Below are 13,728 nucleotides of genomic sequence, written 5' to 3'. Positions count from 1 at the left end.
TTTCTGCGTCGCACAAAGACACGGTGGATGGAACCAAAGATCTCAAATTTGGACTCATCAGACCAAAGCACAGATTTCCACTGGTCTAATGTCCATTCCTTGTGTTCTTTTGCCCAAACAAGTCTCTTCTGCTTGTTGCCTGTCCTTAGCAGTGGTTTCCTAGCAGCTATTTTACCATGAAGGCCTGCTGCACAAAGTCTCCTCTTAACAGTTGTTGTAGAGATGTGTCTGCTGCTGGAACTCTGGGTGGCATTGACCTGGTCTCTAATCTGAGCTGCTGTTAACCTGCGATTTCTGAGGCTGGTGACTTGGATAAACTTATCCTCAGAAGCAGAGGTGACTCTTGGTCTTCCTTTCCTGGGGCAGTCCTTATGTGAGCCAGTTTCTTTGTAGCGCTTGATGGTTTTTCCCACTGCACTTGGGGACACTTTCAAAGTTTTCCCAATTTTTCTGACTAACTGACCTTCATTTCTTAAAGTAATGATAGCCACTCGTTTTTCTTTACTTAGCTGCTTTTTTCTTGCCATAATACAAATTCGAACAGTCTATTCAGTAGGACTGTCAGCTGTGTATCCACCAGACTTCTGCACAACACAACTGATGGTCCCAACCAAGGCAAGAAATCCCACTTATTAAACCTGACAGGGCACACCTGTGAAGTGAAAACCATTTCCGGTGACTACCTCTTGAAGCTCATCAAGAGAATGCCAAGAGTGTGCAAAGCAGTCATCAAAGCAAAAGGTGGCTACTTTGAATAACCTAGAATATAAGACATAACAAAAAAGTGTGAAACAACTGAAATTAAGTATATAATGCCACGTGTTAATTCATAGTTTTGATGCCTTTAGTGTGAATGTACAATTTTCATAGTCATGAAAATACAGAAAAATCTTTAAATGAGAAGGTGTGTCCAAACTTTTAGTCTGTACTGTATATTACAGCCATCAGCGCCACACAGCTTAGAGATATATCATGGCACAGGTGTAATGTTTTTTATGTAGTTTATCACAATTCTCCTTGAAGTTATTTGGTTTTAAAAGAAAAGCCGGATTACTTACCGGTAATGCCCTTTTAATGAACCATGAAAGCACCCACTTGAGAGAGGGACCCGCCCATAGGAACAGAAAACCTACAGAGATAAAAAGGGTCCCCCTCTCCTCCTCAATTGTTTTTCAGAGTACGAGAGGAACCGCCGTTGTTAAATTAATATATATCCGTAAACTTTTGTACGTTTTATCTTATTTATATTCACCCATGAACAAAATATACCGTATATGTAACCATACATAGCAACAAGGGTGGGAAGTGACAGGGTGCTGTCGTGGCTCATTAAAAGGGCATTACCTGTAAGTAATCTGGCTTTTTACCCTTCGCCACGACAGCACCCACTTGAGAGATTTACAGAGAACCTTCACCTGGGTGGGATCACCGTGCTGAGGACAGCTCTCCCGAATGCCAAGTCAGATGTAGAAGATAGATCAAGTCTATAATGCTTATAAAAGGTCAAGGGTGACAACCAGGTTGTGGCCTTACATATGAGCTCGATGGAGATGTCTTTATTCTCTGCCCACGAGGATGATACAGCCTGGGCCGAATGTGCTTTCACTCCTTCTGAAGGATTTTTGCTTTTTGATAAGTAGGCCAGACAGATGGCATCTCTGTTCCAGCAGGACAAGGTAGCCTTCGTAACCCTGTGGCCTTTTCTGTGACCCTGAAAACATACAAACAGAGCCCTACTCTGTCTGCAGGACTGGGTTCTCTCTTTGTAATTTAAGACTGCTCTTTTCACATCCAACATATGTAGCTTCTCTTCCTCTGGATTTGATGGATTGTCATAAAAGGAAGGCAACACGATCTCTTGAGATCTATGGTAATAGGATGCTATTTTGGGAAGATATGATGGATCAGGCTTGAGAACCACCCTGTCCTGGTATATCATTAAGAAAGAAGGGTCTATGGAGAGAGCTTGGATGTCCCCTACTCTTCTGGCCGAGGTCAAGGCTATCAATAAGGCTACCTTATACGTGAGATTTTTTAGAGGAATAGAATGTAAGGGCTCAAAAGGGGGTTCACTTAAAGCATCAAGAACTAGATTCAAGTCCCAGGGAGGTAAACGTGGGATATGTACTAGGGTACATCTTTTGCATGCTCTAATGAATCTTGCTGTCCACCTGTCCCCCGCTATGTTAGCACTATAGAGGGCTCCTAAAGCGGACACCTGAACCCTTAACGTATTGACTGACAAACCCAATGCATGGCCTTTTTGTAGGAACTCTAGGATGGCTTTAATAGGAACCTTGCTAGAGAAGGGTTTTGTATAGAAAGTCAGGAACTTTTTCCATACTCTACTGTATATTAAAGTTGTAGATTTCTTCCTGCTTAACATTAAGGTGTTAATTAGTTCTTGAGAAAACCCTCTTAATGTCAGTATTTGCCTCTCAAGTTCCACGCCGTTAGGTGAAGACCTTTCACTTGTGGATGGTAAAATGGATCCTGAGACAGTAGGTCTGGGATCACTGGCAGAATCCAGGTATCGCAAACTGACATCGCTCGAAGACAAGAGAACCACAGCCTTTTTGGCCACAATGTTGCTATCAGAATGATCCTGGCCTTTTCTTCCCTTATCTTCTTGATGACCAACGGAATCAGCATCATTGGAGGAAAGGCATAGGCTAGGTCGTAGTTCCACGGGTACTGGAGCGAGTCTATTATGTCTGGATGATCTACTACATTTAAGGAGGCGAACATCTGCACTTGGCTGTTTTTTCTGGTGGCGAACAGGTCTATTTGTGGAAGACCCCATATCTTCACTATGCTCCTGAATATTTGAGGATTGAGAGTCCATTCTCCTTGGCGGAGTGCATGGCGGCTTAGGAAGTCGGCATTTTAATTTTCTACTCCTCTAATATGGAGAGCCGTGAGTGACAGAAAATTGGGTTCTGCTAGGTTGAAAATGTTTGCCGCTGAAGACAGACTTCCTGATCGCGTTCCGCCTTGACGATTTAAATATGCGACGGATGTTGTGTTGTCTGATAGGATTCTCATATGGGATCCTTGGAGCTGAGGAAGGAAAGCATTTAAGGCATAATTAACCGCTTTTAGTTCCTTCCAGTTGGAGGACTGCTGAATCTCTACCGTATTCCAGCAACCTTGAGCTATATTTTTACTGAAATGGGCTCCCCACACCTCTGGGCCTGCGTCAGTGGTGACTATTTTAGAGGGGATTATTGTCCATGAGACACCTCTGGACAAATGATTTTTATCTAACCACCAATGCAGTGAATTAATCATGTCTTTTGATAGGGTAATTTTTGTATTTAAAGGACCCTGACAGTGTGATTGTGCATACAGAATCTCATGTTGCAAGGCCCTAGTATGATATTGGGCCCATTGAACCGCAGGGATGCAGGAGGAGAGTAAGCCTAAAAGAGACATGGCATCTCTTAGGGACATTTGAGGATTAGACCTTGCCATAGTAACTTTTGAAATTATGGTTAATTTTTGGGATTCTGGTAAGAAACATTTTTGACTTACAGAGTCCAAGATTAGTCCTAGGAAGGACTGAAGTGTTTCTGGTTGAAGCCTGGATTTTTTGAAGTTCACAATTCAACCTAAAGCCTGCAAAGATGAAATGGTATTAGCCAAACGTTCTTTACATTGCGAGGCTGAATTTGCAATTATTAAAAAGTCATCTAGGTAAGGTACGATTAACGTATCCTGATGACACAGATAAGCCATCACCACGAGCATGACTTTTGTGAAAACCCGAGGAGCCATGGAAAGGCCGAATGGCATAGCCGTAAATTGGAAGTGACGGATCCGGCCCTGTAGGTTGACCGCCACTCTGAGGTATTGTTGATGTTCTGCATAGATGGGAAGATGGTAGTACGCATCCTTCAAATCTAGACCAGTCATGAAACATCTAGGAAACAAAAATTTAACAGTGGACCTTATTGACTCCATCTTGAAGGTGTGGTCATGCAAAAAGGAATTTAATCTTTTTAGGTTAATTATAGTACGAAAAGAACCATCCGGTTTAGGAACCAGAAACAAAGAGGAATAAAATCCTCTCCCTTCCTGATGCTTTGGTACTTCTATAAGAACATTCTTAGCCAAAAGACTCAGAATTTCTGACTGAAGCGCTTCTTGCTGTTCCGGTGCTCTCAGTGATGTTACAATAAAATTATCCCTTGGTAGTTGGGAAAATTCTAATTTTAGTCCGGATTTTACTAGACGAAGGATCCACTGGTTTGAAGTTATGCATTCCCATTTGTGGTGAAAATATTTCAGTCTTCCACCCACTGGGATTTCATTACTGATGGTATCTACCACGTCTGGATGTTTCGGGATAACTAAATAAGGCACCTTTCTGTTTTGTTTCCTTTGTTTCCCAGCGATCCCTTTGTGGCTCATACGGCCTTTTCCTGTTAAATGGCCGTCTTCTAAGCGCTCTCCTATAAATAAACATCACAAAAACGCAGTTAAATGCTCCCATAAAATGTATAAGTTTATTTAGAAACCAATAAAACATATCAAAACAGAGGACAGATTAATGGACAACAATGAGGGGAAATGAAGCACTATGTGTTGGTACAAGTTGCCCAAGGACTACAAGGCCCCATCCCTGCACAACCATACCAATGATTATAATTACCTTATATACTCGAGTATAAGCCGACCCAAGTATAAGCCTACCCCCCTAATTTTGCCACAAAAAACTGGGAAAACTTAATGACTCGAGTATAAGCCTAGGGTAAATGTCAAAAGTAAAAATAGATACCAATAAAAGTAAAATTAATTGAGACATCAGTAGGTTAAGTGTTTTTGAATATTCATATTGAATCAGGAGCCCCATATATTGCTCCATGCAGTTTATGATGGCCCCATAAGATGTTCCATATTAAAATATGCCCCATATAATCCTGCATAAAGGTTAATAAAGGCCCCATAAGATCCTCCATAGACACATTTGCCCAATATAATGCTGCACAAATGCTGATTATGGCCCCATAAGATGCTCTATAAAGATATTTGCCCCATATAGTGCTGCAAAAACCTTGATTATGGCCCTATAAGATGCTCCATACAGACACTTGCCCCATATACTGTAGTGCCCTACAAACGTTAATTATGGCCCCATACAGACACTTGCCTCATATAGTGCTGCACAAACGTTATGGCCCCCATATAGTGCTGCACAAATGTTATGGCCCCCATATAGTGCTGCACAAACATTATGGCCCCATATAGTGCTGCACAAACGTTATGGCCCCATATAGTGCTGCAGAAACGTTATGGCCCCGTATAGTGCTGCACAAACGTTATGGCCCCATATAGTGCTGCACAAACGTTATGGCCCCATATAGTGCTGCACAAACATTATGGCCCCATATAGTGCTGCACAAACATTATGGCCCCATAGATGCCCATACAGATATTTGCCCCATTTGCTGCGATAAAAAAAAAAAAAAAATCACATGCTCACCTCTCTCCGTCGCTCAGGACCCCGGCACTTTCAATAGTCACCCGCACCTCGTTCCGGCGCCACTCCATGTTCAGCACCGACGTTCAGCAGAGGGCGCACACTAACTACATCACCGCGCCCTCGGACCTGAGAGTCACTGCTGAAGACAGAGCGGCGCCCGGAACGAGGAAAGGTGACTATCGCACAGCGCTGCGCTCCCCTCCCCGTATACTCACCTGGTCCTGGCGCTGTGCAGTCCCTGCTTCCCCGGCGCTGCAGCTTCTAACTGTACTGAGCGGTCACCGTTACCGCCCATTACAGTCATGAATATGCGGCTCCACCCCCATGGGAGGTGGAGCCGCATATTCATTTACTGTAATGAGCGGTACCATGTGACAGCTCAGTACAGGAAGAAGCTGAAGCTGCTGCTGCCAGCGCCGGGGAAGCCAGGGACCGCGCCTGGACTAGGTGAGTATTTTTAGACAGCCCCCGCTCCCCCTCCCCTGCCGACCTCTGGGTATGACTCGAGTATAAGCCGAGAGGGGGACTTTCAGCCCAAAAAAGTGTGCTGAAAATCTCGGCTTATACTCCAGTATATACGGTAATAAATAAACGACCCATGGCCATATCAAGTAGAAAGGATCAATATCCCTATGTATGGAAGCATAATAGCAATACACAAATCATGGCCACATGCATCTAAATATGCAACAATAATACCTGGTATGTGTTACAGCGGGAAGCCTAGAGTCCACCCCGGACCCCGGTGTATTGCTATTATGCTTCCATACATAGGGATATTGATCCTTTCTACTTGATATGGCCATGGGTCGTTTATTTATTAATTATAATCATTGGTATGGTTGTGCAGTGATGGAGCCTTGTAGTCCTTGGGCAACTTATACCACCACATAGCGCTTCACTTCCCTCATTGTTATCCATTAATCTGTCCTCTGTTTTGATATATGTTTTATTGGTTTCTAAATAAACTTATACATTTTATGGGAGCATTTAACTGTGCCAAAACTCCATATATAAACATCACAAAAAACACTTTTCCTGATTATAGTCCTGACATGCATGCAGGTGACATTCACAGTAAATTTTCTTCTGATAGAATATTGATTATATATTCGTACATGTAAAATGTTTGTGACTACTCTATTAACGCTCTCCTATAAGAAGGAAGAAACTGTTTAGGAAATCCCTTCCTTCTTTCTCCTGCTTTATTGAGTAGGTCGTCAAGAACCTTTGCAAACAGGAACTCACCCAGGCACGTGATTGTACATAGTCTGGATTTTGACTGTGCATCCCCCTTCCATCCTTTCAGCCAGAGGGCTCGACGAACCGCGTTGACCAGGCCTGCTGATCTCGCTGCCAGACGGAGAGAATCCGCTGAAGCGTCCGCTAAAAATGCCGCAGCACTTCTGATCAGTGGAACTGTCTGGGAGAATTTTTTCTCTTGTGATCTTGCCTTTTACCTGTTGCTCCAGCTGGTCTATCCAACTAATAGTGACCTAGCTGTGCATGTGCCTGATATGGCCGGTTTAAAGGCTCCCGTGTTCGTCTCCCAAGATCTTTTAAGGAGAGCTGCAGTCTTACGATCTAGTGGATCTAGTAAGATTCCTGCATCTTCTACCGGAAGGGAAGATTGCTTTGAGGTGGATGCTACCGCTGCATCTACCTTAGGGACTTTAGACCACACTGCTAATTCCTCATCACTAAAAGGGTAACGCCTTTTGGAAGATGATGGGAGAAACCCTTTGCCCTGTTTGTACCATTCTTTTTTGACAAGGTCAAATGCGGAAATGACTGGAAAGGCACGCCGTTTTTTCTGGCCTAGTCCTGCAAACATGATGTCCTGAACCGACCTGACCTCCTTAGTATCTGGACACCCCATAGTGTTCCTAACGGATTTTATAAGGTTGTCTATACTGTCGACTGGAAAACATGCTCCGCCTTCATCCTCAGAAGAGCTGGGAGATGATCCTGAGGTATTGAAGGATCAGATTAAGCCCTCTTCAGACTCTGAACTGGAAACGGGAGAAAGGCGCTTACTTCCATGTTTCTTTAGGGATTTTGATCCCAGATACTGGATCACCTGCCTTTTTATGGCTCTGATATTTGTGGTCGTAACAGCCGCCTCATCCTGTAAGGTCTGATCTATACAGCTTTGACACAACCTTTTAAGATACGTGTCGGGCACGGGTTGCATACACAGGGCACACTCCTTATACTTAGATTTATTGGTCTTCTTAGCCTAAGGGGAGAGGCAGAGAAGGAAGGGATCAGCTTATAGGTAGAGGATCATAAACACTCACCCAGTGAAGCTATCATCTTCATCATCATCATACCGGTTCTGGAGGTGGACACACTGTGTGGGGTCTGAGTAGATCTGCATCTCTACTCCTCGTTTTACTTCTCATGTGAGTGTCAGATCCTTCCATGGAACGACAACTCCTTTTTGCCGATGATTTTGAGCCCTTAGTGCTGATTTTGACAGCGCTATCTTGCTCCACCACTGGTGGATGCTCATCATGCGCCGGGGACAGCCATTTGAATTGCGCGGTCATCTGCAGCGCGCCGCCCGCCGCGAACCGGAAGTGCTCCGACCACTTCCGGTTCAATGAAGCAGCATGGACTTACCCGCACGATGCAGCCTCCGCCGCCTTCTAGCACTGCACTCCACCGCTGGTAACTGGAAGATCGGCCCCACACACATGCCTCCTCCATAGGCCGGGCTTTGTTGTCCGGAACCTGTCGAATGGTGAACAGACGAGGGGGGAGGCTGCATGCAGTGGCTCCCCCGCCGCTACTACTGATGCCGCAGCCCCTGCTGTCATCGAGAGGACCACACAGGCGGGTGCACAGGCTCAGGTAATCTGGAGGTGCTCCAACCACCTCCATCTGTAGGAATCCAGGGATTTCTGATAGGAACAGGAAACCAACTGAGGAGGAGAGGGGGACAGCCCTTTTTATCTCTGTGGGTTTCCTGTTCCTATGGGCGGGTCCCTCTCTCAAGTGGGTGCTGTCGTGGTGAGAGGTAAAATTGATAATTCAGTATAAAAGGGAAACTGTTAGGGTATGTGTCCACGTTCAGGATTGCATCAGGATTTGGTCAGGATTTTCCATCAGTATTTGTAAGCCAAAACCAGGAGTGGGTGATAAATGCAGAAGTGGTGCATATGTTTCTGTTATACTTTTCCTCTAAGTGTTCCACTCCTGGTTTTGGCTTACAAATACTGATGTAAAATCCTGACCAAATCCTGATGCAATCCTGAACGTGGACACATACCCTTACAGTACAGAAATTCACACTAGGCCCTCACTGCACATTTAATGTTGTCGATCATAAAAGCAAAGTTTGTCCAGAAAGACTGGACCTGGTCTTGTGGGGACCATATGAGCACATTCAGCAGCACAGAAGGGGAAGAAGGTAGATTCATCCAATAAGATAACAGGTTATAGGAAGCCAACAGCATCATTACCCTCCAATTTCTCTTACAGGCCCATCATAGTATTTTTCTTCAAGTGATTTTCTAACTTGTCAGCACATTCTACGTACACTGTCATTTGAGTTTACAGATCTGGGCAGGTTATGACCATCGTCTCCTAATTTCAGGGTGTAGGTTGGCCCTCCAGGCTATATATTCTATAGAAAAGGGCTTTTAAAGTCCAAAGTCATTTGAACAGTTTTGGGTGGAGGAGAATGTTGTGGTCTCGAGGCAAAATGGTGATCACACGATTGTGATCCAGCCAGACTACACCACCGATAAAGCAGCCACAGACAGTGGCTGAGAAGAATCTGTGACTTCTCTGCATTTAGTGGTTACTACTCACCTGGGTAGTCATATGTAGGAATCTCCTCTTTACACCACTCGTCATCACCCCTCACATACGTCTCTGTAGTATTAATACGGGTCAGATCTTCACACTGAAACAAATATTGTAAAAGTCACAGACAGATGGAGAAGTCACATCTATGATCAGCTCTAATCCTGCCATCTCCACCGTTCTTATTACAAACTGGATAAACCGGATTACTTACCAGTAATTGTATTTTATGGAGTCCACGATAGCACCCACTGAGAGAGGGGATCCACCCCCAGGAACAAGAAGCCTACAGATAAAAAGGGGTGGTCCCCCTCCCCTCCTCAGTTGGATTACAGAGTACAAGAGGAACCGCCAAGAAAACATTAGAACATCTTCATAAAAACTACTCAATATGTATAAACATATACTTCAACGTATACTACCATCACCCGGAGTGAAATACATACACATCTCTATTATGTGCTACTAAGGGAGGGAAGTGGGTTCTGTCGTGGACTCCATAAAATACAATTACCGGTAAGTAATCCTTTTTTATTCTCGCCATGACAGCACCCACTGAGAGACTTACAGAGAACCATCATCTGGGAGGGACCACTGTATTGAGGACAGGTCTCCCGAAAACAAAGTCAGATGACAAATTGAGTCTATAGTGGCTGTAAAAGATAGATGGTGAAGACCATGTTGCAGCATTACATATCAGATCAATCGAGATGTCCGCCTTCTTAGCCCAGGAGAATGCCATAGCCCGTGCCGAATGTGCCCTTATTCCATCCGGAGGACCTTCACCCTTTGCTGAGTAAGCCAGACAGATTGTATCTGTGATCCAACGTGATAAAGTGCTCCTTGTGACTCCAAACCCTTTCCTGTGGCTCTGAAAAGACACAAACAGAGCCGTACTCTGCCTTCAGGGATATTTAATATGTACTTTAATGATATGTACTTTAATGCGACAAGACAGAAGACGGACCTATCAGGGCATCAAGGACCAGATTCAGGTCCTAGGGAGGCAAGCGAGCAATGTGTACAGAGTCGCTACGCTCACACGCTGAAATAAACCGTGCAACCCATCTATCTCCTGCAATATTAGGACTAGATAGGGCTCCCAAAAGCTGATATCTGATCCTTTAATGTGTTAACTGAAAAACCCAGCTCCCAACCCTCGAAAATTGCAGCAACTGGAACCTCACTAGAGAAAGGCCCAGTATGAAAATTAAGGAACTTCCTCCACACTCTACTGTATATCTTGGTCGTGGATTCTTTCCTACTCTGCAGACTGGTACTAATCAGGTTGTCAGAAAACCCCCTTAATTTCAACAACTGCCTCAAGTCCCACGCCGTCAAGTGGAGACCTCTCACCCAAGGATGACAGAATGGACTGCAAGAGAGCAGGCCCGGATCTGATGGGAAGATCCAGGGGTCAGATATGGACATGGCTCTGAGCCATGAAAACCAAGGTCTCTTGGGCCAGAAAGGAGCGAAGAGAATTACCCTTTCTCTCTCGTCCCTGATCTGCCTGATGACTTGTGGAAGCACCATCATTGGAGGAAACACATAGGCCAGACTGAAGCGACAAGGGAACTGGAGGGAGTCGACCAACTCCGGCTGATCTGCTCTGTCCAGGGAGGCAAATCTTTGGACCTTTCTGTTGTCCCTGGTAGCAAACAAGTCTATTTTCGGAAGTCCCCACAAGTCCACTAAATTCCTGAATACTTGGTGACTGAGACCCCATTCTCTCTGATATAACGTATGACGACTGAGGAAGCCGCTTTAAGATTTTCCACTCCCCTGATGTGAAGGGCTGAGAGGGACAAGAGATGGGCTTCGGCCAGATCGAGAACATCCACCACAGTAGACATCAGCAATTTTGATCAAGTTCCGCCTTGCCAATTTACGTATACGAATGAAACTGACATGGTATTGTCCGACAAAACTCTCACATGCGTCCCCCGCAGCTGTGGGAGAAAGCGATGTAAAGCATGACTGACTGCCTTTAATTCCTTTAGATTTGAGGAGTCAAGAGCCTCCTCTATGGACCTCTGCCCCTGGGCCAGGTCATCGTCCATATGAGCTCCCCATCCATCAGGGCTAGCATTCGTAGTAACTATCCTGGACGTGCCGGGGATCTAAGAGAGGTGATGACAAAGGAATCTGAGGGGATTCGACAAAACTCTAGTTTCAACCCCGATGTTACTAAGCTCAGGGTCCAGGGATTAGAAGTGATCTCCCGCCATCTGTGGCAAAACATTTTTAACCTGCCGCCCACAGGAGGTCAGGGTCAATGGAATTTATTACTCTTCCTGGGAGAGGATCCGCTAAAATGGGCACCTTTTTGTTTGGTCTCCTTTGTCTCCCAGCGTTTTCATAAGGCCACCTTCTACCGAATGGTCACTTTCTGAAGGCCCTCCTGTAGGACGGAACAGACTGTTTAGGGAACCCCTTCTTTCTCTTTCCCGCCTTGGTGAGGATCTAATCGAGCACACTGCCAAACAGGAACTCACCTTGGCATGGAATTGAGCACAATTTAGACTTTGTACAATTTTATCCAGAACATGTACAATTTTTGTACATGTTCTGGATATAGCCGGTCTAAAGGCTCTGGTGCAGGACTCCCATGATCTTTTAGGTAATGTCTCTGCTTTGCAGTCTAGAGCAATGTTTCTCAACTCCAGTCCTCAAGACCCACCAACAGGTCATGTTTTCAGGATTTACTTAGTATTGCGCAGGTGATAATTTCATTACCTGCTCAAGCATTAATTCCATCAACTGGGCAATACTAAGGAAATCCTGAAAACATGACCTGTTGGTGGGTCTTGAGGATTGGAGTTGAGAAACACTTGTCTAGAGGGTCAGATAGGACCACAAAATCTTCTACAGGCAGGACAAAATGTCTAGAAGTCGAGGCCACTGCGGAGTCCACCTTGGACCAAGCTGTCCGGTCATCTTCCTCAAAGGGACAAAGGGATACCTCCTCCTGGAAGATGAAGGGAGGAACCCTCGCGCTGTCCCTGCTTGCTCCATTCCATCCTGACCAAATCCTTCACCACACCAATAACCGGGAAAGCTCGTCTTTTTCTGCGAGAGACCTGCAAACATAATTTCCTTTGTAGATCTAACCTCTTTCACCTCTAAAAGCCCCATGGTATTTCTAACTATTTCTAACTGATTTCACCAGGTTATCCATACTCTCTATGGGAAAAAAAAGATAGCCCTTCTTCACCAGATGACAATGAATCAGAAGCACCAGAGAATCCAGCCTGGTCACTACTGGAAGCAGAACTGGAGACAGGGGTAACACTCCTTGCTTTAGACTTATGTTTCTCATGCCTGTTTGAACATCCTAAGGACTGAAGTTCCTCTCTTATCATTAATCATATATCAGCGGATCTAACTGAGGACTCCTCCTCTAAAGTCTGGCTGATACAACTCTGACACAGTCTTTTAAGATAGAGGTCAGGAAGGGGTTGTGAGCACAAGGCACATTCTTTGTGCTTGGCTTTTTTAGTTTTCTTAGCCTGATAGGGAGGTACACAGAAAGAAGGTGAGTCAGCTTAGTAGGCAGAGCAGGGTGGATAAAAATCAATGTTTTTTTAAAAAAATCAAAAAAATCGGATTTTTTTGATTTAAATCGGATTTTTTTTATTTAAATCGGATTTTTTTCAATAAACTGCTTTTTGAGGAAATATTTTACCATCCAAAGGTTCTTCCATCATGAGATAAAGCTGAGTTGTTTAACTCAGTAGAATAAAGGCTGTATATGTGTAACATTCACAATGCCATGCTCTTCCAGAGGTTTCTGTAGGATGCTGACTATCCAACAAGTTTGGGCATGTCAACTGAATGGAAAAAGAAACTAAACCAAAAGTGAAACCAAGCTAGAAGTGTGGAATTAAAGGGGCAGTATGAACAAAATGTGGAGGCTATTAATAGTTTATACAATTAAGACATGCTGCTTTTAAACACCTACCTATTGCCATATAGTAAAACAAAAAAGATTTTTACTTACTTTGGGGTCCCCCCCTCACCCTGGCGTTAGATCGTTGCCCCTAGTTTCGTCTGTGTAACTATGGGCGCACATGCGCACTGCTCTCACTTCTCATTTTAATCGTGATTTATATTAAAAAAAAAACTTTTGATTTAAATCAGTGATTTAAATCATGATTAAAATCATGATTTAAATCGATCCAATTTAAATAGAAAAAAATCTTTTGATTTAAATCGTGATTTAAATCATGATTTAAATCGGCGTGATTTAAATCAATCCACCCTGAGGCAGAGTCATGTAACACTCACCCAGTGAAGCTGTCATGTGGTACCGGTTCTGGAAGCGGAGGCACAGCACGAGTTCTAGATGGTACAGCTTACTCCGTACACTCTTGTTAGTGGAGTTGCCCTCTTGGAAGCGCCCACTGCTGTTATTGGGATTGCTGTCC

General features: G+C 44.3%; 1 protein-coding gene across 2 annotated transcripts in view; it reads right to left on the bottom strand.

Moving 5' to 3' along the window:
- LOC143766549 (uncharacterized) overlaps window positions 1-13,728 on the bottom strand; it is a 48,298-nt gene that overhangs the window by 9,698 nt on the left and 24,872 nt on the right. For both annotated transcript variants that reach the window (XM_077254320.1, XM_077254321.1), the window contains exon 6: window positions 9,305-9,398. In XM_077254320.1, the coding sequence (XP_077110435.1) occupies window positions 9,305-9,398 (94 nt within the window). The remainder of the gene's footprint in view (window positions 1-9,304; window positions 9,399-13,728) is intronic.

The sequence above is a fragment of the Ranitomeya variabilis genome, chromosome 4 (genome assembly GCF_051348905.1).
Source record: "Ranitomeya variabilis isolate aRanVar5 chromosome 4, aRanVar5.hap1, whole genome shotgun sequence".
Taxonomy (NCBI): domain Eukaryota; kingdom Metazoa; phylum Chordata; class Amphibia; order Anura; family Dendrobatidae; genus Ranitomeya; species Ranitomeya variabilis.
The sequence above is the reverse complement of the archived record's forward strand: the minus strand, read 5'-3'. Positions and strand labels throughout refer to the sequence as shown.